General features: G+C 24.8%; 2 protein-coding genes across 2 annotated transcripts in view; one reads left to right on the forward strand and one right to left on the reverse strand.

The window, feature by feature from the left end:
* Window positions 1-9,172, forward strand: part of LOC117173064 — a 33,409-nt gene extending 24,237 nt beyond the window's left edge. Inside the window, exon 2 of the mRNA XM_033361443.1 lies at window positions 8,619-9,172. Coding sequence (XP_033217334.1) covers window positions 8,619-9,023 — 405 coding nt within the window. The 3' untranslated portion in view covers window positions 9,024-9,172. The remainder of the gene's footprint in view (window positions 1-8,618) is intronic.
* Window positions 9,173-13,985: 4,813 nt separating this feature from the next.
* LOC117172640 (dihydrolipoyllysine-residue succinyltransferase component of 2-oxoglutarate dehydrogenase complex, mitochondrial) overlaps window positions 13,986-22,919 on the reverse strand; it is a 30,351-nt gene continuing 21,417 nt past the window's right edge. Inside the window, exon 9 of the mRNA XM_033360749.1 lies at window positions 13,986-14,887. Coding sequence (XP_033216640.1) covers window positions 14,753-14,887 — 135 coding nt within the window. The 3' untranslated portion in view covers window positions 13,986-14,752. The remainder of the gene's footprint in view (window positions 14,888-22,919) is intronic.

Here is a 22,919-nt window from a genome sequence, read left to right on the forward strand (position 1 = left end):
ATACATAGGGTGACCAGACGTCCTCGTTTATCAGGAAATCTCTTGATTTTTTTACGTTGAGCGGATTTTCTGGCTTTTTTTTTACTATTTCCGGATTTTTCATCTCGGAAAACGTACATTCGTGATTTTTATTGCGAGGCCCTAAATTTTGTCAGTCTTTTATTGTCTCTGTTTAATTCAATATAGAGTATCACACTAGATTTTCTTTTTAATTCTTTCTAATTATTTTTAATTCGCTTTAATTCTTTTTAATTCTTTTTAAAACACTGTAATATTCCCGAATTGGAAAATTTCCGAATAATAAAATTTCCGAAAAATAACATTCCCGAATAATAAAATTTACGAATTGGTAAATTCCCGAATAATGAAATTCCTGAATTGGATAATTCCTAAATAATGAAATTCCTGAATTGGAAAATTCAAGAATAATAAAATTTACAAATTGGAACATTGCCGAATAATAAAATTTACAAATTGGAACATTGCCGAATAATAAAATTATCAAATAATAAAATTCCCAACAAATAAAATTTCTGAATTGGAAAATTTGCGAATAAAATTTCCTAATAATAAAATTCCCGATTTGGAACATTCCCGTGTCATAAAATTCCCGAATAATAAAATTGCTAAATAATAAAAATTCCGAATAATAAAATTCCCGAATTGAAAAATTTCCGAGTAATCAAATTCCAGAAAAATGAAATTCTCAAATTGGAAAATTCATGAATAATAAAATTTCCTAATTATAAAGTTCCCGAAATATAAAATTCCCGAATAATAAATTTCCAAATAATAAAACTTTCGAGTAATAAAATCCCCAAATTGGAAAATTCCCGAGTAATCAAATTCCAGAAAAATGAAATTCCCAAATTGGAAAATTCACGAATAATAAAATTTCCAAATTATAAAGTTCCCGAAAAATAAAATTTCAGAAGAATAAAATTTCCGAATTGGAAAATTCCCTAGTAATAAAATTCCCGAATTGGAAAAGTCACGATTAATAAAATTTCTAAAGAATAAAACTTCTGAATAATAAAATTTCCGAATATGAAAATTCCCAAATTGGAACATTGCCGAATAATAAAACTAACAAATAATACAATTCTCAACAAATAAATTCTCTGAATTGGAAAATTTACGAATAATAAAATTTCCGAATTATAAAATTTCCTAATAATAAAATTCTCGAATAATAACATTCTCGAAATGGAACATTCCCGAGTAATAACATTTCCGAATTGGAAAAGTCACAAATAATAAAATTCCCGAATAATAAAATTTCCAAATAATAAAACTTTCGAGTGATAAAATTCCCGAATTGGAAAATTCCAGAAAAATGATATTCCCGAATAATGAAATTCCCGAATTGGAAAATTCATGAATAATAAAATTTTCAAATTATAAAATTCCCGAAGAATAAAATTTTCGAATTTGGAACATTCCCGAATAATAAAATACCCGAATTGGAAAAGTCACGATTAATAAGATTCCCGAATAATAAAATTTCCAAATAATACAACTTCCGAGTAATAAAATTCCCGAACTAAAAAATTCCCAAATAATAAAATGACAGAAAAATAAAATTCCGCAATACTGAAATGCCCGAATTGGAAAATTCACGAATAATAAAATTTCAAAATTATAAAGTTCTCGAAAAATACAATTCCCATATTGGAAAATTCCTGAATAATAAAATTTCCGAATAAAAACATTCCCGAGTTTTAAAATTCCCGAATTGGTAAAGTCACGAATAATAAAATTTCTAAATAATAAAACTCCCGAGTAATAAAATTCCAGAATATAAAAAAATCCGAATAATATAATTTAAAATTCCAGAAAAATAAAATTCCCAAATTGAAAAATTCCCGAATAATAAAATTTCCCAATTGGAACCTTCTCGAATAATACAATTCCCGACATAATTGAAAAAAATATATTAAATGAATAAGTTTCATTTAGTTTGAACTTCTGAGAATTTTAATGAATTTCAAGCGATTTCGCCAGATTTTATAACAACTTCAAGAGATTTTAAAGATTTTCAAACATATCAGGAGGTTTTAGGGATTCCAAAGAAAGCAAAAGATTATAATTTTTACACGGATTTTAACGAATTCCGAAACATTTCCAGGGTTTTTAGATGATTTTTACTTTTTTAAATATGTCAAGGGATTTCAAAGAATTTTGTAGGGTTTCCAAGTATTTCAAGGGATTTCTAGGGAACTTTAGAAAATAAATTAAATTAAATTGATTTTTTTAATTTTAATTTAATTAAATTTTTTTTTAATTTCCGAGTAATAAATAAATTTTTAATTAAATTAGATACAATAAAATTTCAAGGAATTTCCAAGATTTCAAATGTTTTTAAGGTTCTTCGAGGAATTTCGAAAGATTGAAGGATTTAATAAAATCTTCAGAGATTTCAAGGGATTTTATTTCTAGGAATTTGAACGAGTTTTTCAAAAGAGAACATTAATAAATAAGTTAAATTAAAATTACAATTAAGGCCTTTCAAATTATTTATACTATCTTGAATGGATTTTTCGATCTCCAAAGATTTCAAGGAATTTTAAAGGATTTTAAATAATTATAAGAGTTACAAAATATTTCAAGGGATCTTAAAGAATTTTGTAGGATTTTCAAAGACTTCAAAGTATTTCTAGAAAGTTTCGGAAAATACATGAAATTTCATTGAATTTTAAGGGATTCTCAGCGATTGCAAATATATAAAGGGATTTTAAGGCATTTCAAGGAATTTTCAAGGAATTTTCAAGATTTAAAGGATTTTATTAAATCTCCAAGGATCTGAAGGGATTTCAAAGATTTCTAAGGATTTAAACTTTTTTTCGAGGGAACTTTTATGAACATGTTTATGTTTAATTCAGTTTATATGTAAGGGATTTCAAACGTCTAATTATTTTCAAGATTTTGTGGAATTTTAAAACTTTCAAAGGATTTCAACAGGTTTTAACAGATTTCAAAGATTTTCGTATCCTTCATCTATCAACGTCTATTTTTTAAAATCTATTTTTCAATCTAAATTCACGTCTATATTTAGCAATCCACTCTTATTTATCTCAGCCTATCCTTTACCTATTTTTCAATCTAAGTTCTCGTCTATCTATTTTCATTCCCTCTTCTCTACTTGTCCCATCCTGTACCTGTTCGTGTAAATCTTCTTCTATCTCTGCAAATCTAAATTCCCGTCTACCTTTTACAATCTCCTCTTCTCTATCTCATCCTATACTACATATATCAACGTTTATCTTTTTCTATCTTTCTTTAAATCTAAATGTACGTCTTATCTTTTTCTGTTCCCTCTTCTCTATCTCATCCTATCTTTTATCTATTCACGTCAATATTTTGCTGTCTCTCGGTTAATGTAAATTTCCATCTATCTTTTTCAATTTCCTCTGTAACTCATCCTACCATTTTTCTATCCTCTTCAATATTTTTCTTTCTCTCTGTTAATCTAAATTCCCCTCTATCTTTTTTAATCTTCTCTTCTCTATCTCGTCATATCCTACATGTATCAATGTCTATCTTTTCCAATCTAAATTCACACCTATTTTTTTCCATCCTCTCTTCTCTATCTTATCCTACCCTTTATCTATCTATGTCAATATTTGTCTATCTCTCTGTCAAATCTAATTTTCCGCCCATCTTTTTTAATCTCTTCTTCTCTATCTCATCGTATGCTACGTCTATCAACGCCTATCTTTTTTTATCTCTTTGTCAATATAAATTCACGTCTATATTTAGCGATTCTCTCTTCTCTATCTCATCTTATCCTTGATCTATTCATGTCGATCTTTTTATATTTCTGTTAATATAAATCCGCGTCTATCTCTTTCAATCTCCTCTTCTCTGTCTCATCCTATCCTTCATCTGCTTTTCAATCTAAATTCACGTTTATTTTTTCTCCTGCCTCTTCTCTATCTCATCCTATCCTTTATATATCTACATCCATATTTCTCTATCACTTTGTCAATCTAAATGTCTATGTTTTTAAATCTCCTCTCTATCTCCTCGTATCTTAAATCTATCAAGGTCGATCTTTTTCTATTTATTTTTCAATCAAAATTCACTTCTATCTTTTTCCATCCTCTCTTCAATATATCTCATCCTATCTTTGATATATTCTTGTCAATCTTTGTCTTCTCTACTCGCCCCATCCTTTATCTATTTATGTAAATCTTCTTCTATCTCTGTAAATCTAAATTCCCGTCTACCTTATCCAAGCTCATCTTCTCTATCTCGTCCCATACTACATTTATCAACGTTGAACGTTTTCTATCTTTTATTAAATCTATATTTACGTCTATCTTTTTCTGTCCCCTTTTCCCTATCTCACCCTATCTTTTATCTATCCACGTAAATATTTTTTTGTCTTTCGGTTAATGTAAATTTCCATCTATATTTTTCAATTTCAATTTATTTCTATTTTCGTCAATATGTTTCTGTATCTGTTATTCTAAATTCCCGTCTAGCTTTTTTAATCTTCTCTTCTCTATCTCATCGTATCCTACATCTATCAATGTCTTTTTTTTCAATCTAAATTCACATCTATCTTTTTCCATCCTCTCTTCTCTATCTTATCCTATCCATTATCTATCCACGTCAATATCTGTCTATCTCTGTCAAAATCTAATTTTCCGCCCATCTTTTTTAATCTCTTCTTCTCTATCTCATCGTATTCTACGTCTATTAACGCCTATCTTTTTTTATCTATTTGTCAATATAGATTCACGTCTATATTTAGCAATTCTATATTCTCAATCTCATCCTATCCTTTATATATCCACGTCAATATTTCTCTATCTCTATGCCAATCTAAATTCCTGTCTATCTTTTCTAATCTCCTCTTTACTATCTCATGGTATCCTAAATCTATCAATGTCTATATTTTTCTATTTATTATACAATTTAAATTCACTTCCATCTTTTTCCACCCTCTGTATCTCATCCTATCTTTTATCTACTCATGTCTATCTCTGTTAATCTAAATTCCCGCCTAGCTTTTTTAATTTTCTCTCCTGTGTCTCATCGTATCCTACATATATCAATGTCTATCTTTTTCCATCCTCTCTTCTCTATTTCATCCTATCATTTATCTATTCATGTCAATCTTTTTATATTTCTGTAAATATAAATTCCCGTCTATCTCTTTCAATGTCCTTTTCTCTGTATCATACTATCCTTTATTTATTTTTCAATCTAAGTTCACGTCTATCTTTTTCCATCCGCTCATCTCTATCTTATCCTCTGATTTGTATATTAATTTTAATCTTTTTCTATCTCTATAAATCTAAATTCCTGTTCACCTTTTTCAATATCCTCTTATATATTTCATCCTATACTACATCTATGAACGTCTACCCTTTTTTATCTTTTTCTCAATCGAAATTTAGGCAAATCATTTTCAATCCTCTCTTCTTTATTTTACTCTATCATTAACCTATCCACGTCAACCTGAATGTTTTGCCCTGATGGAAGCAACAAGATTAAAAAAAAAAAAATTTGAGGATATAGGAAAAGCTAGAAATGTTCTATCTTTCGTTACATCTCTGAATGGATCACATGTCATCCCTAAAATGCTATCTTTTCCTATTACTACCAGAGATTTACTACTCTCAATTATCTTGTATGTCTTTCTCTATATTTCGTAACCAAAGTCCCCTTATTTTTTGTTTACTTCTTTATATCTATTTAATATGAATTTGAATCTTTGTCTATCGCTTTTTTCTATTCCACGATTGAGTATTCTTATAATTTTCTATCCCTAAAAATTTACAACCTTGAAGTTAGCCACAGATATGGATTTGAAACCTATGTAATTAATTTATAAAAAAAAACCAATAGTCCTATACAAAAACTAAAAACTCCCCTAGATTTGTCTCCGAAATATTTCGATGCGGTTTTTTTTTGTTTCAACAATTTTTTAAAGAATTACCAAGTACTTTCAACCTTTAATTATTTTTCTTACAACTTTTTCAACTTTTAATTTTTTCAAAATTTTCAACTATAAACGGTAAATTTTCAACTCATAATGGAATAGTTAAATTTTCAGTTCAAAAAATTAGTGTTCAACCAAATAAAAAACAATTTTAACAAAGTAGTTTAATTTTCGACAAATAAAGTGAATTTTTACTAAATTAGTTCCATTTTTAACCAAGTATTTAAATTTAAACAAAGAAAGATTTCTCATTTATTTTCGACCAAATTGTTGAATATTCAACTAAAAGCGCACAATTTTCAACCAATAATGGAATGCCTAATTTTTCAGTTTAAAGGATATGTTTTAATTAATTTTCAATCGAAAGAGAAAGAATTTTTAACAAATTAGTTAAATATTCAGCCAATAAAATGAATTTTTAACAATGTAGTTCAACTTTCAACCAAGTAGTATAAATTTCAGCCGAAAAATATGAATTCTCAATGAAAAATGTAATAGTTGAATTTTCAACGCTAATTTTCTATCAAAAAAACAATAGTTAAATTTGCAATTAAAAAAATTAGTTTCCAACCAATAATAAGAAGAAAGAATGTTTAACAAAATAGCTGAAAGTTCAATCAAATAGTAGAATTTTCAAATAAAATTCGGTAAAACAAATTAATTTTCTACCAAACCAAAAAGAATTTTCGACAAAATAGACTTGTCACTTAAAAAGAATGAACTTTCAATGAAAAATAGTTGGATTTAATTAGTGAGTGCTATTAATTTAGTTCGCATTTAATTAAAAGGAAGAGAAAATGGAGAAGTTTCTTGAAAACAGGAGAAAAAACAGGATTTTTTTTTTAATGGAGAAGAGGGGAATTGGGGAAAGAGTGTGAAGTCTGTATTAAGATGCTTTACTTGTAAAATAAAACCACTTGGTTTTTAAGAACTTCCCAAAATTATTATTCACATTTAAAATTCTTTAAATATAAAGCTTTTCAAATTAATCCATCTTCATTAAAAAATGCTTTACATTTTACAACTTAAACTTTAAATGAAGAATTAAACGTTGATTAAATAAAAATGCAAAATCCTCTTTAAAATTGAATTCTAATAACAAAACTTTATACAAAATTGCAGGGTAGCGACTTGCGCGTGAAACCGGGAAATGGTCGGGAATTCAATTAAAAATCCGGCAATTGACTTCTGATCACAGTAGAAAAACAGTAAAAATTTAATTTCTTTTATTTATTTAGAAATTAAACTACTTGTTTGAAAATTTATGTACTTTGTGAACGATTCGCCTTTTTTGTAGAAAATAATCTTTATGGTTGAAAATTTATCTTTTAGTAAAAAATTAAACTATTTCAGTTGGAGCTCCATAATTATAGTTAATAATTCATCAGTTTAGTTAAAAATTCATTCCATCAACTAAATATTTCAATGTCCATTTTTGATTGAAAATTGATCTTTTCATGTTCAGAATTCAACAATTTGGATGAAAATTTGTCTTTTTTTATTGAAAATTCAACTATTTCATTTGCAAATCTACATATTTAGTTAAAAATCGATTTTTTAAAAAGAAATTTATCTTTTTCCTTGCAAGTTAATCTTCTTGTTTAAAAATTTTTTTTTTTCGCTTAAAAATTTCAAGTATTCCAGTTAAATATTAATTTTTTTAGTTTAAAATAAAATGACTTGGTTGAAACTTAAACTTTTTTCTTGAAAATTATGAGTTATTATGTTAAAAACTAGTTTTTTTTATGAAAAGGAATTTTTTTGTCGAAAATTCGACCATTTTGATCAAAATTCGTTTATTTTTTGGTAGAAAATTATTTTGTTTTTTAAACTGAAAATTGATCTATTTTCCAGTCGAATATTCAATAATTGTAGATAAAATATCATCTCGTTGGTTAAACATCAATTTTGCATTAAAAATTTAATTACTGAAGTTCTGGTTGAAAAGTGATATTTTTTAGTGAAAAATCTATATTTTTGTGTAGAAATTAATCTACCTGGTTGAAAATTCATCTTTCTGGTTTCCATTTCAACTATTCCAGTTAAAGATTTACAATTTTAGTGGGAAATTCATCATTTCGTTTGAAAATGTAACTATTTTTTTAGCGTTATTATTATTTTTTTTTGTTCAATGTGATTTTTGTTGTGGAAAGTAATTTTTTAACTGAAAATTGGACGTATTTCAATTGAATATTCCATACTTTTAGTTGAAAATTCTACTGTTTGGTTTAAAATTGAACTATTTTCATGAGAATCCGTTTTTTTTTACAAAATTAATGTTTTCAACTAAAAATTTTACTATTCCATTTTTTGTTGGAAATTGATATTTTTTAGTGGAAAATTTACGTATTTGGTTTAAAATTTATTTATTTTGTCATTATTTGCTCTGTTTTGTTAAAGAATCTTTAGAATGAACGTCATGAAATAAAATAAATTGCCGCATTAAGCATCAATTATGAATAAACCGAGAATTTTTAAGATTTTTGTTAAACCTTAAGTGATTTAAATTGAGAGATTTGAAATTATACGATTTCCTATTAAAATCGTCCAAATTCTACAATTTCTAGTTGAAAGTTTTTAAAGTCAACAATTGTAAATTTAAAAAATTCAGATTTAAAAAAAATCTTCTTCTATCGGAATGTAATTAATTAATTTTTAATTTAAGATAGGATTTAGAGAAGGAATTGACGCCGGTTCAGATTCTGTTCTTCAAGAGGGATTTGACACTGGCTACGCAGAAGCTTTCAAAATAGCCTTTGCTCTAGGAGTATATAAAGCTCTCGCCACTGCTTTACCAGAAGAAGTGAAAATTCCACAAGAAATCCAAGACATTTTAAGTATGACAAGAAGAGGCGCTTGCGTCTTGTGCAAAACAGAACCACAGATTCAATCTCGTAAAAAATCCAAGGAAGAATCGGAAAGTTCCGAAAAATCCTTAGAAGATGTGATAAAATCTCAACGAGAACATTCTGTCCACACGATCCAAACTTTATACGAATATTTCGAACCTTTGTTTAAAAAATATGAGCTGGACGTGGAAGATCTTCCTCGACCTGACAGAGATCTCTGACAATCATAATAATTTTAATCATAGAAATATAAGTTAAAAAAAAAATAAAACATTGAAAATAAATGTTTATGAATAGTAATAATAATGAAACCATTATTGATTTTCCCTGAATGTTATACGTTTTTTCAGGTATAAAATAAACCTTACACCTACGAGATTTATAATGTTTATTATTTTATTATTTGAACCCCTCTCCCCATAAAAAAAAATTCTTAAAAAATAGTTAAATGTTCAACCAAAGAGATGAAGGTTTGACAAAAAAAAACATGACTTTTTAGCGACAACTCTAGTAGTTGATATCACCACAATTTCTTTTTTCAATTTGAGTCTTCAAACAAAATAGGAATTTTTTTACAAAAGAATTAAATTTTTCCCAAAAAAAAATGAGTTTTCAACAAAAATAAATGAATTTTCAATTAAAAAGATCAATTTCATGCAATTTTCAACAACGTAGTTAAAGTTTTAATCAAAGAAATGATCTTTTAATTAAAATCTCAAATTATGAATATTCGACAAAAAAACTTAATTTTCAACTAACAAAGATCAATTTTTAGCAAAAAAAAGGAAGAGTTAAATTTTAAGTTTAAAAGAAAAAAAAAAGAATTTTCCATAAATTAGTTAAGTTTTAATCAAAGATATGATTTTTTAATTAAAATCTAAGATGATAAATATTTAAACACAATAATAAAATTTTAAACATATTAGTTGAATTTTCAAATAAAAATGAAAGAGTTAAATTTTAATTTAAAAAAAAAAACAACGAAATTTCAACAAAATAGTTGACTTTGAAATCAAAGAAATTATTTTTCAATAGAAAATGTGAATTTTTCAACAAGAGCATTAATATTTTCCACAAAAGACGAATTTTCAGAAAAATCAAGTTTCTTTTTATCAAAGTTCGATTGTAGTTAAATTTTCAGTTAGAAAAATGAATTTGAAAAAAAAATGATTTTTCAACCAAATATATTAATTTTCAACCAAAGAAATGAGTAATTTTGAACTAAAAATAATAAATTTTCAAACAAAATATGAATTTTTTGCCAAAAGAATTGAATTTTTCCCCAAAAATATGAGTTTTCAACAAAATAAATGATTTTTCAATAAAAAAAGATCAATATCCAAGCAAAAATGCAATTTTCAACAATATAGTTAAAGTTTTAATCAAAGAAATGAATTTTTAATTGAAATCCAAAATTATGAATATTAAAAAAAAAATTATTTTCGACTAACAAAGATCAATTTTCAACCAAAAATGAAAGAGTTAAATTTTTGGTTTAAACGACAAAAAAAAACACGAATTTTCCATATATTTGTTAAGTTTTAATCAAAGATATGAATTTTTAATTAAAATATAAAATGGTGAATATTTATCAAAAAAAAAGAACTAACTTTTAACCACATTAGTTTAATTTTCAAACAAAAATAAGAGTTAAATTTTAAGTTTAAAAAAACAAAAAAACAACTAAATTTGAATAAAATAATTAACTTTGAAACCAAAGAGATTATTTTTCAATCAAAAAGATGAGTTTTTCACCAAGATCATTTATATTTTCCACAAAAGACGAATTTTCAAACATATGCATGAAGTTTTAACTAAATAGTTCAATTTTCAACTAAAGTAGATAAGTTTTCAGAAAAATCAAGTTTCTTTTTATCAAAGTTCGATTGTAGTTGAATTTTCAGTTAGAAAAATGAATTTGAAAAAAAAACGATATTTCAGCAAAATATTATAATTTTTAAACAAAAACATGAATCATTCTAAACCAAAAATAAAATAAATAAATTTTAAGTTGAAAATATTAATTTTTAACAAAATAGTTCAATTTTTAACCAAAGAGACGAATCTTTGACCAAAAAATGACATCTCAACGAAAAATGTAATAGTTGATATTACCACAAAAAATTTTTTAAATTTGAATCTTTAACCAAAAAAAAATAGTTTTTAACCATATAGTTGAATTATCGTCAAAAAGTAGATATTCAATTTAAGGGTGAAAAAAAATAATTACGAATTTTTAACAAAAATATTTCAGTTTTCAACCAATAAAATTAAGATTCTACCTTATTTAATTTAAAACAAACAAAAGCTCAACAAAGCAGTTGAATTTTCAGACCGAAAATATGAATTTTCAACAACCAAGTGGAATATTAAATAAAGAAAGATTTTTCAGCCAATAAAGAAAAAAATGTCATCCAAAATATTGATTTTTTATGCCAGAAATACGACTTTTCTACAAAACAGTTAAATTTTGAACCCAGAGAAAATTCTTTTTAACTTAAGTCTAAAATGATGAATCTTCAGCAAGAAACCACAAAAGACGAATTTTCAGCCAGATAATAAAGTTTCAACCAAATAGTTTGATTTTAAACCAAAGGAGATACATTTTAAACTAAACATGAAATAGTTAAATTTTCAGTTAAAAAAATTTTGTTCAAGAACAAAAAATCTATAGAAATCAGTTGAATTTGTAGACCGTAAATATGAATTTTCAAGGCAGATTTTCAGTTATAAAGAAGAAAATTTTGATTGAAAATATTGAATTTTTATGCCAGACGAATCTTATCAGACGAATTTTCTACAAAAATTAAATTTTCAGCACAAAGAAAAGAATTTTCAACTAAAATTTTGAAATTAACAGACATACATTTTCAACCAAAATTAGGATAGTTAAATTTTGAGTTAAAAAAATAATTTAAACAAAAGAAATAACGAATTTTCGACAAAAATAGTTAAGTTAGCAACCAAAGCATTGAATTTTCAATCATAACGATGAATTTTTCACTAAGGTGATTAATATTATACTAGAACAGACGAATTTTCATAAAAATAATAAATAGTATGAATATTCAATAAAAAAGATTCTCAGTGAATAAATAAAAATAAATAAATTTAAAATATTACTTTTTTATGTCAAAGGGACATATATTTTATATGTCTTATATATTTATATGTCTTTTATATATTTTAGGCGTAAATTCAATTTTTCCATTTTCAATACGCTTAGGGAGGTAAGATATATTCAGGGCGTCTACTCAAATTCTAAAAAAATGCCCTGACAATTCCAGGTTTTTTCCAGGTATCTAATGGTTTTTCAAGGTTTAACTTTCGCAAATTTATTGCAAATGTTTTTTTTTTAGTATCGAGGAGTTTAATTAATATTAAAATATTTTATTAAATAATTTAGCACGATAGATTAATTTAATAATCAAATGATACCAAAAACATAATTAATCATTTCTTGAATTTGTCTCTAAAGTCCATGAATTTAAATAAAAAATTCAAATTTTTATTTTATCTACTTATGCTTTAAATTTAGTGCTTATTTAGGTAAAATAATGTGTTATATTGAATTAAATTTAAACCGCTTCAAATTCCTAACTTTTCAAGTGTAAATTTTAATTTTCAAAAATATAAATGAATTTTTTATCAAATAGTGGAATTTTCCACCAAAAAGATTATTTTTTTAAACAAAAAGACGACTATTAAAAAAGTGCATTAATTCTCAATCAAAGAGTTAAATTTTCAAACAAATAGCTAAATTTTGAACTAGGAAAGATCAATTTTGATCAAAAAATAGAATTTGTAATTTGAAATTTGGGAAATTTTATAATTCGGTAATAATATATATTTTCGGCAATTTTTTTTCATTCATAAGTCTCATTTACTATCTGACTCTAAATTGAAGATACAATCAATGAATTTTAAAAATGTTTAAAATTATATCATTTTAAGAAATTTTAAATTCTAATTCCAGCTCAGAATTGGTTAGAAAATGGAAATTCCCTATTTAAATCCAAAATATTAATTCTTTTAGAAAAAGTCCCTTTTCAAATCCAGAATTTCATTCTTTTCGAAAATTCTCCATTTCAACTCATTGTAAAAATTATAATTTTTTTTGTAAAATTCCGCGTCCCAATTCATAATTTTAACTTGTTTCGAAAATACATCGTTTCAACACAAAATAATAATTTTGCTTGAAAAATTCAATTTTCCATTGAAAATTGTTATTCTCCTGAATAAATTCCAATTCCAGCTCAGAATTGGTTAAAAATTGAAAATTCCCAGTTCAACTGGGTTCCAATTCAGAATTTTTCTCCTTTTCGAAAATTTCCAGTACTAACTCGGTTTTTGTTCAAATTTGAAAATTTCTGCTTCACATTAAACGTTAAATTATTTTTATTTGAAAGAGTTTAAAATTTTTTTAAATTCTTCAAAATTTTATTTCAAAATCTTGAAACATCTACATGTTTTTTTTTAAATTATTTGAAATCATTTAGAATTTTTAAGTAATTTAGAATTTTTTCAAATCTAAAATACCTCTTCAACTTACTCCATTTTTTTCTTAGAATAATAATTTTTTATTTGTTATTTAAACATAAAAATTCAACAATTCGACTAACAAATTAAATTTTGTTAAATCGAACAATTAAAATTGTAACATTCAAAGTTTAGTTTTGAATATTTAATTTATAACTACTGATTTTAAACTAACAGATATTTCTAAATCTTAGGCAACTGCTCTTTTTCCTAATTAAAAAATTTCAAATTTCATGGTCTAAAAATGGAATATTTTAGACTAAAATTAGAATTGAAATTTAATAAAACCCTCTAATTATCTTATTTTGAAGTTATTTAAAGTATAATTCAATTAAAAAAAATCATTTATCAATTTATATTCACAGTTGATCAACTAAAAATGTTTTTCTATCCAAAATCTTCGATGTTAAACGCCTCTAATTTTTAATTGTTTAAGTCTTTAAAACTGCATTTAAAAATTCTGTAAATTGAAATGTATGCTTAAAAATAACAAATATAATTGAAAAGGATAACAACTAAACTAATTATTAAAAAAAAAAAAACAGCTAAAATCAAGTTGGAAGGATTTTTTTCTGTGAAAACCCGGTCTCATAAAATTCGTTGGATAAATTGAGGTTAACAAAATTCGAAAAGAGGGTCAAAAATCACTTTGATCGGCGTGTTTATTACTTTTCGATACATCTATATGCGAAGAAGAGTATCTGCTTCTGGCTTCGATCGGCAATATTCGTTTTTCAGTGATGCCTCGTCATGATAAAAATTAATTACAAACTATTGCGATAAAAGTGACAACACTTTAATGGTTTTTTTTTTCAACGATATGGCTAATTCGCAGCCCTTGAAGCACTAATGAAATCTCTTACTGACAATGAAATGAGTATAGTTTAGCAGTGACCGATAAATCTGTTATGTAGTTTCAATGTATCTCCATAAAAAAAAACACACACACAATTTTCCTCGAGGACAATCAACCAAGGATCCAAATCTTGATGAGCCAACCAGCAACACCCAGAAAAGATCCCTGGAATCAAAAGAAATCCAAAAAAAGTCGACAATTCTTTGATTCTAAATCTTTTTTCCGAGTGACGCCACTTCGCCTCGCAACCCCTCGATCGCGCCAACTCGATCACAGATTATAAATTTCTTATATTATTTACAGTACTTCGTTGCCGAAGATTTCCTCTCAATAAAATCTCAAATTCCCGAAGAATCCGAGTGTCCTTATTAAATAGGATGGGTGAGGGGGTGGGGAATTTTCGATTTTAGAGGAACAAGACAAGCCGAGCAGTTTTCTCATACTGGAATCACAGCGATCCTGCGAATCGAGTTTGCGACCTGATATACTGTACAGATGCCTTGAAGGGATGTGAGGCGTAATTCTGAAGCAATTCGGTGATTTTCGTCTCGAGGCCTAGAGACCAGCTATGATAACTCGAGGATCTTCAACGCCATCCTTGATTTTGCGGAGGAACATCACCGCCTCACGGCCATCGATCAGACGGTGGTCGTAAGTCAGGGCGATGTACATCATCGGTCGGATGACGACCTGAAATTCATTAAATATATTTTGTCAATTGCAGGCATCACAGTCCCTATTTGGGAATGGTGGTCTACCATTACGCCACATGGTGCCGAAAAATGGAACTAGAAAGAGTAGGCACCATTAGGGTCGTATTCATAGTCCGAACTTAAGATAATGCGTAAGTCTGCATTCATTAAGCCCACCTTATCGGTTTTAAGTCATGATTTATTCAGAGATATACTTTAAGATGATCTTTGGTAAGTTTAAAATTTCAAGCATGATCTTATTTTTTGTGTAAGGTTAGCTTTAGTAAGACAAAACTTAAGATTATCTTAATGCGTGTTCGGCAATTTCCGTAATAATTCTTATGTATCCGACAATCTGATTGGTTAAAACATACTTCAATTTTGACAGTTAAAAGTCGATTAAAGGTGTATTTACACGCATGTGTGCTGCTCACCAGCCAACAGGAAATATCATACGGTTCTGCTGACCGGCGCACAGTGGAGAAAACGTACATTTTTTGGTTCAAAATACGATTTCGGCTGAACCTGTGGACCAATTTGGATGTTTTTTTTAAAGCTGATAAAATTTCAAAGATAGTTGTCGAGCCTGATTTTTAATTTAATTTTTCAGTTTCTTTATAAATTCATAAATATCACGAAAAAATGACCATTTTTTCTATTTGGCGTTCCCGGTACTCGTCAGTAATAGAAAAATTGTTGTAATCGCCAACGTTTTATAGATTTACATTAAATCAAGATACTCCATTATGATACAATAAACAAAGACAATTTTTATAAACAAATTATTTGTTAAAAGTGTGTTTTCTATCATTTTCAATAATTTAACGTTTTTTAAGTCACATTGCAAGAAATTTGAATGGAAACAATATTTTAATATAGAAAATTTCTCTTAAGACTTTTTTTGTTAATATCATAAACATATTTAATAATAAATACATTATTCAGGCATTTGATGCCAGAAAAATTCGTTTTTTTCGATGTCATGTTTTTAAAATTAGGAACCTCATGATAATTTCGGAAAATTCATAATTTTTTGATAAATTTTATGATTTTATCAAACAAATTTAATAAAAAAATGCATTGTTCGAGAACTTATCGACTGAAAAATCCGTTTTTTTTTCAATGCTAATCCTTTTAATTGGGAACTCCACCATAATTTTAGCAACATCCTTCTCTATTTGATAAATTTTATTTATTTTTAAACAAATTTAATAAACAAATGCATTATTCGGACATCTGATGACGAAAAATTCGTTTTTTTCGACGGCAGTCCTTTTAATTAAAAACTTCATGTTAATTTCAGCAACATTCATAATTAGTTTATAAATTTTATGATTTTTCAAACAAATTTAATAAACAAGTGCATTATTTGGCCATTTGTCGACGGAAAAACTCGTTTATTTCCAATGCCAGTCCTTTCAATTTGGAACTTTACGATGATTTCAGTAAAATTCATAATTACTTGACTACTTTTCTGTTTTTGTTAAACAACTGTAAGTACTGAATGAAAAAAAAATTGTTTTCTGAAATTAGAAGGACTGGCTGAAAAAGAACGAGTTTTTACGTCGACAAATGCCGGAATGATGCATTTTTTAATTAAACTTATTGAACAAAAAAAATAAAAATTTTATCAATAAATTATGAATTTTTCTGAAATTATTATGAGGTTTTATTATATTTTTTATTATATTATTATATTTAAAAAAATTGACTTGCAAAAAAAAAGAATTTTTCTGACGACAAATGCCTGAATAATGCATTTGTTTATAATATTAACAAGAATAGTCTTAAGAGAATATGTTGTCATTAAAATATTGTTTCCATTAAAATTTCTTGCAACATAACTTTGAAAAAAACGTTAAATTATTGAAAATGATAGAAAACACACTTTCAACAAATAATTTGTTTATAAAAATTGTCTTTGTTTATTGTATCATGATGGAGTATCTTGATATAATGTAAATATATGAAACGTTGGCGATTACAACAATTTTTCTATTACTGACGAGCACCGGGAACGTCAAATAAAAAAAAATGGTCATTTTTTTCGTCATATTTATTCATTTATAAAAAAACTGAAAAATTAAATTAAAAATCAGGCTCGACAACTTTTTTTGAAATTTTATCAGCTTTAAAAAAACATATGACAGTATTTAAAAGAATTTAAGAGAATTTATGATTTTTAACAATATTTTTACTATTCAGGTTATTGGGATTTGAAATCGTCAGGGTACCACTAGCGGCAAAAGCAATATGGCCGGCGACAGTCGGTAGGCGCCTCATAAGCCTATGTAAAAACATTAAAAATTAGTCTCGAACCTTAAAAATGAAAGTAACAATAGAACAAATTTGTGATTTCACAAAAACCTGCCCCGGCATGTAGAAACTTCGTAGAAGGAGAAAAAATTTTACATGCAGGACACCTTCGATTTTGCGAAAAAGAGGTGGAAAATGAAACTTCAGTTTCTATTATTGCATTTTGTTTGCAAACTTCGAATTTAAAAACTCTTGTCTAAATAATAAATTCTTCAATGCATTTTTACGCAAAAAAAAAAAGAAATTTTAAAACTAAAAAATAATTTGTTTACAAAAAAAAAACATGAATTTTTAACTCAAAACCATCAATCTTAGAAAATAGAAAAAGTTCCATTTTATGTTAAAAAAAGAATTCTGAACCAAAAATGAAGTATTTTTCACTAAACAGTTAGATTTTCAACCAGACATTCAAAACAAGCCTTCAATAAAGAAAAATTTCACAATGTAGGATTAATTTATAATAAAATAATTAAACTTTTAACGAACGAGATAACTTTTCAACTTAAAATATAAATCTTTAACAAAAAAAATTATTTCTTAACAAAGCGATTAAACCAAATATTTGAAACAAATTAGTTAAATTATCAAGCAAAGAAGAACAATCTTTAACCAAAAAGTTGCATTTTCATACAAAAAATGAAATTTCTTCTATAGAATTTTCTGTTGAAAAAGATTTTAGTAGAGTTTTCACGATCAAACTATGAATTTTTTAACAAGAAATAATTTTCTACGAAAAAAATTGAATTTTCAATCCATAAAGACGAATTTTTAACAAAAAAGAAGGACTTTAACAAAATTGTTGAATTCTCTAACAAATAGTTGCATTTTTATCAAAAAATATGAAATTTATATTAAAGCAGAAAAATTTTTTATTATAAAAATAGTTCATTTTTCATCCAAAAAAGATTCCAGTTAACTCAGTAGCTAGAGTTCTGAGGCAGTTATATTACTCTGAGAACGGTAACGAGAATGAGAATATTACCGAGAATATAACCGAGAAACAAATTCTCTGAGAATTCATGAGAATCTCAGAATTTATTTTAATTAATAGAAAATTACATTTTTTCGTTAACTTTTCAGTTGAAAATTCAACTCATTTTTTTCAACGTTTATCTTTTTTATTTTAAAGTTTACCTGCTTTAGTAGAAATTAAAACTTTTTTTTATAAATATGCAACTGTTTGGTTAGAAATTGAGCTATTATACTATTATCTTGAAAACTGAACTATTTCGTAAAAAATTTATTTTTTGTTTAAAATTTATATTTTAATGTTGAAAAATGAACTGAAATATTTTCTGTATGAAAGATCCAGTTATAAAAAAAATGTTTTTTATTCAAAATTCAACTGTTTTAGTACAAAGTTGATCTTTTTTGGATAAAAATGAAACTATTTGGTAGAGAATTTAACTATTTTGTTAAAAATTCATCCTTTTTGGTTGAAAAATTCGTCTTTTTGGATTGAAAATTAAATTTTTTTTTCGTAGAAACAAAAATTGTTAGTCAAAAAATGAATGTTCAACCAGAAAGATGAATTTCTAACTAAAATTACGGAAATATTCAACTCTAATAATAACTACATTTTCAATTCAAATAAATAATAATTTTCAAACAAAAAAAGAAACAAATTAAAAAAAAACAGTTCAATTTTTGGCAAAAAAATTGCTTTTCGTCCAAACAAAAAAGAAGTTTTCTAATAAAATAGCTCATATTTCAACCAAAGTTATACATTTTGAACTAAAATGATAAATATTTAACTGGAACACTTGCATTTTCAACCTAAAAGGAGAAATTGAATTTTCAATTAAAAAAAAAAAACAAATTTTAATCCAAATTGTTGAATTTTGAACAAGAAAACATCAATTTTCAGCCAAAAATGGACATTCAAATTTTAAGTTTAAGGAATTAATTTTTAACCAAACTGATGAATTTTCAACTATAAAAATTAATTTTCTACAAAAAAGAATTTTTCAAAAAGTATATAAATTTTCAAACAAATAGTTAAATTTTCATTTAAAAAAAATACATTTTAAACCAAAAATAGAATAGTTAAATTTTCGGTTAAAATGTAATCCTTAACAAACAAAACAAAAACGGATTTTTAACAAAATAGTTAAATTCTTAGTATAAAATTTGATTTTCAAGAAAGCAGTTACATTGTCAACCAGAAATGAATTTTCAATTAAAATGTTGAATCTTCAACAACAAAAATTAATTTTTAACGAAAGAGTAACTTTCAACCAAATAATTTTATTTCCAACCTAAAAGATGAATTTTTAACTAAAATTATAGACTAAATAAATATAAATATAAATAATAATAAATAATATTTATAAATATAAACTAAATTATATTATTAATTTTGAACCTAAAAGAAGAATCTTTAGAGAAGAATAACTTTCAAACAAATAGTTAACAAAATACGTGAATTTTCAACGAAATACTTCAATTTCAAATTAAAAAATACCAGTTTTTCTTCAAATTGTTTCATTTTTAACTAGAAAAAATCAATTTTGAACTAAAAATAGAATCGTTAACTTTTCAGTTAAAAAAATTAATTTTTAACCAAAAAAAACAACAGATTTAAAAAAAATAGTTCAATTTTCAACGAAAGTGATCAATATTTTAATAAGATTATGAATCTTTAAGTAGAATAGTTGAATTATAATCCAAAACGATGCATTTTTGAGCAAGAAGATTAATTTTCAAATAAAAAGATTAATTTTCTACAAAAAAATAGAATTTTTCAACAAAACATGAATTTTTAACGAAATTATATATTTTTAATTTTGTTATAAATTTTGTTTATCCAATATTTGAATTTAAAAATTAAAAAATATCATTTTCAACCGAAAATGGAATAGTAACATTTTTAGTTAAAAAAAAAAATTTTTAATCAAACATAAGAGTTTTCAACTACAACAATGAGCCTTCAACTGAAATAGTTGCATTTTTAAACAAAACAAAAAAATGATTTTTACTAAAAAAAATAACTTGTTAATCAAAACTTAAATACTTAAATTTTAAGTTAAAAAAATTCACGTTTAGCGAAACAGATGAAATTTTAACTAAAATCATGGAATATTTAACTGGAATAATAGGTACATTTTCAGTTAAAAAAATCATTTTCAACCAAAAAATGTCCAAAGAAAAAACAACTTTTCAATCAAAGAAATGAATGTTTATCCAAAACGTTGAATCTTTAACAAAAAATATTAATTTTTAACAAAAGAAATTAACTTTCAACCGAAAAATTGTTTAATTTTTAACTACAAAAAAATAAATAATCAACTAAGAATATAATAGTTAAATTTTCTGTTAAAAAAATTAATTTTCAATAAAAAATAAAATGAATTTAATAAAGAATAGGGCAATTTTCAATCAAAGCGATAAATTTGCAAATAAGATGATGATTCTTTAAGCGGAATCGTTGAATTATAAACAAAAATGATGCATTTTTGAACAAAAAGATTAATTTACAAACAAAAATATAAATTTTTATCAAAAAATAGAATTTTTCAACAAAAAATATGAATTTTTAACAAAATCGTTGAATTTTTAATTAAAGAAGACAAATTTTCAAACCAAATAGTTGAATTTCGAACTAAAAAAAAACAATTTTTAACGTAAAATGAAACAGTAACATTTTTAAATGAAAAAAATTAATTATAAACCAAACATAAGAGTTTTAAAGTAAAACAATGAACCTTCAACTGAAATAGTTGAATTTTCAAACAAAACAATTAATTTTTATACTAAAAAATATAAATTTTCAACCAAAACCTAAATAATTAAATGTGCACAAAAGACAAATTTTCAACTAAAAAAGATAATTTCTCAAACAAAAAAATTGAATAACTAAATTTTTAGTCAAAAATTGAATGTTCAACCAAAGAGATTAATTTTGTACTAAATTATGGAATATTCGACTAAAATAATAGTTAAATTTTCAGCTTAAATGCTAAATAAATGAAGAAAAAACAATGAAGTACTACATTATTATTAAATTAGATTAAATAAAGATAATCTGAAAAAATCTAGGACAGTAGATACAGATAAAAAATACGTGAATTTTCAACGAAATAGTTGAATTTACAATTAAAAAATACCAATGTTTCTTAAAACTGTTGAATTTTTAACTAGAAAAAATCAATTTTCGGCTGACAATATAATAGTTGAGTTTTCAGTTGAAAATATTAATTTTCAACAAAACGAAACAAAAAACGGATTTTCAAATAAAAAGATTAATTTTCTACCAAAAAATAAAAATTGTCAACCAAACGTATGAATTTTTAACGAAATTATTAAATTTTTAATTAAAGAAGACAAATTTTCAACCAAATACTTGAAAAAAAAATAATTTTTAACATAAAATGAAATAGTAACATTTCTAGATAAAAAAATTAATTATAAACCAAACATAAGAGTTTTCAACTAAAGCAATGAATCTTCAACTGAAATAGTTGAATTTTCAAACAAAAAAATTAATTTGTATACTAAAAAATATAAATTGTCACCAAAACCTAAATAATTAAATGTTAGGTTAAAAAAAATCATGTTTAGCTAGATTAATTTTAAACTGGAATTCTGAATCTTTATCTAGAGGCATTGTATTTTTCGCCATAAATAATAATTTTTAACCAAGAACATTAATTTCAACCCAAAAAGACAAATTTTCAACTAAAAAAGATCATTTCTAAAACAAAAAAATTGAATAACTAAATTTTTAGTCAAAAATTGAATGTTCAACCAAAGAGATTAATTTTGTACTAAATTATGGAATATTCGACTAAAATAATAGTTAAATTTTCAGCTTAAATGCTAAATAAATGAAGAAAAACAATGAAGTACTACATTATTATTAAATTAGATTAAATAAAGATAATCTGATAAAATCTACGACAGTAGATAAAGATAAAAAAAAGACGTGAATTTTCAACGAAATAGTTGAATTTACAATTAAAAAATACCAATGTTTCTTAAAACTGTTGAATTTTTAACTAGAAAAAATCAATTTTCGGCTGAAAATAGAATAGTTAAGTTTTCAGTTGAAAATATTAATTTTCAACAAAACGAAACAAAAAACGGATTTTCAAATAAAAAGATTAATTTTCTACCAAAAAATAAAAATTGTCAACCAAAAGTATGAATTTTTAACGAAATTGTTAAATTTTTAATTAAAGAAGACAAATTTTCAACCAAATAGTTGAAAAAAATAATTTTCAACATAAAATGAAATAGTAACATTTCTAGATAAAAAAAATTAATTATAAACCAAACATAAGAGTTTTCAACTAAAGCAATGAATCTTCAACTGAAATAGTTGAATTTTAAAATAAAACAATTAATTTGTATATTAAAAAATATACAGTGTCACCAAAACCTAAATAATTAAATGTTAGGTTAAAAAAATTCATGTTTAGCTAGATTAATTTTTAACTGGAATTCTGAATCTTTAACTAGAGATATTGTATTTTTCGCCATAAATATTAATTGTTAACCAACAACATTAATTTCTACCCAAAAAGATCAATTTTCAACTAAAAAAGATAATTTCTCAAAAAAAATATTTGAATAACTGAATTTTTAGTCAAAAATTGAATGATCAACCAAAGAGATTAATTTTCTACTAAATTATGGAATATTCGACTAAAATAATAGTTAAATTTTCAGCTTAAATGCTAAATAAATGAAGAAAAAACAATGAAGTAATACAT

This window comes from Belonocnema kinseyi, chromosome 5, assembly GCF_010883055.1.
Source record: "Belonocnema kinseyi isolate 2016_QV_RU_SX_M_011 chromosome 5, B_treatae_v1, whole genome shotgun sequence".
In the NCBI taxonomy this organism is placed as follows: domain Eukaryota; kingdom Metazoa; phylum Arthropoda; class Insecta; order Hymenoptera; family Cynipidae; genus Belonocnema; species Belonocnema kinseyi.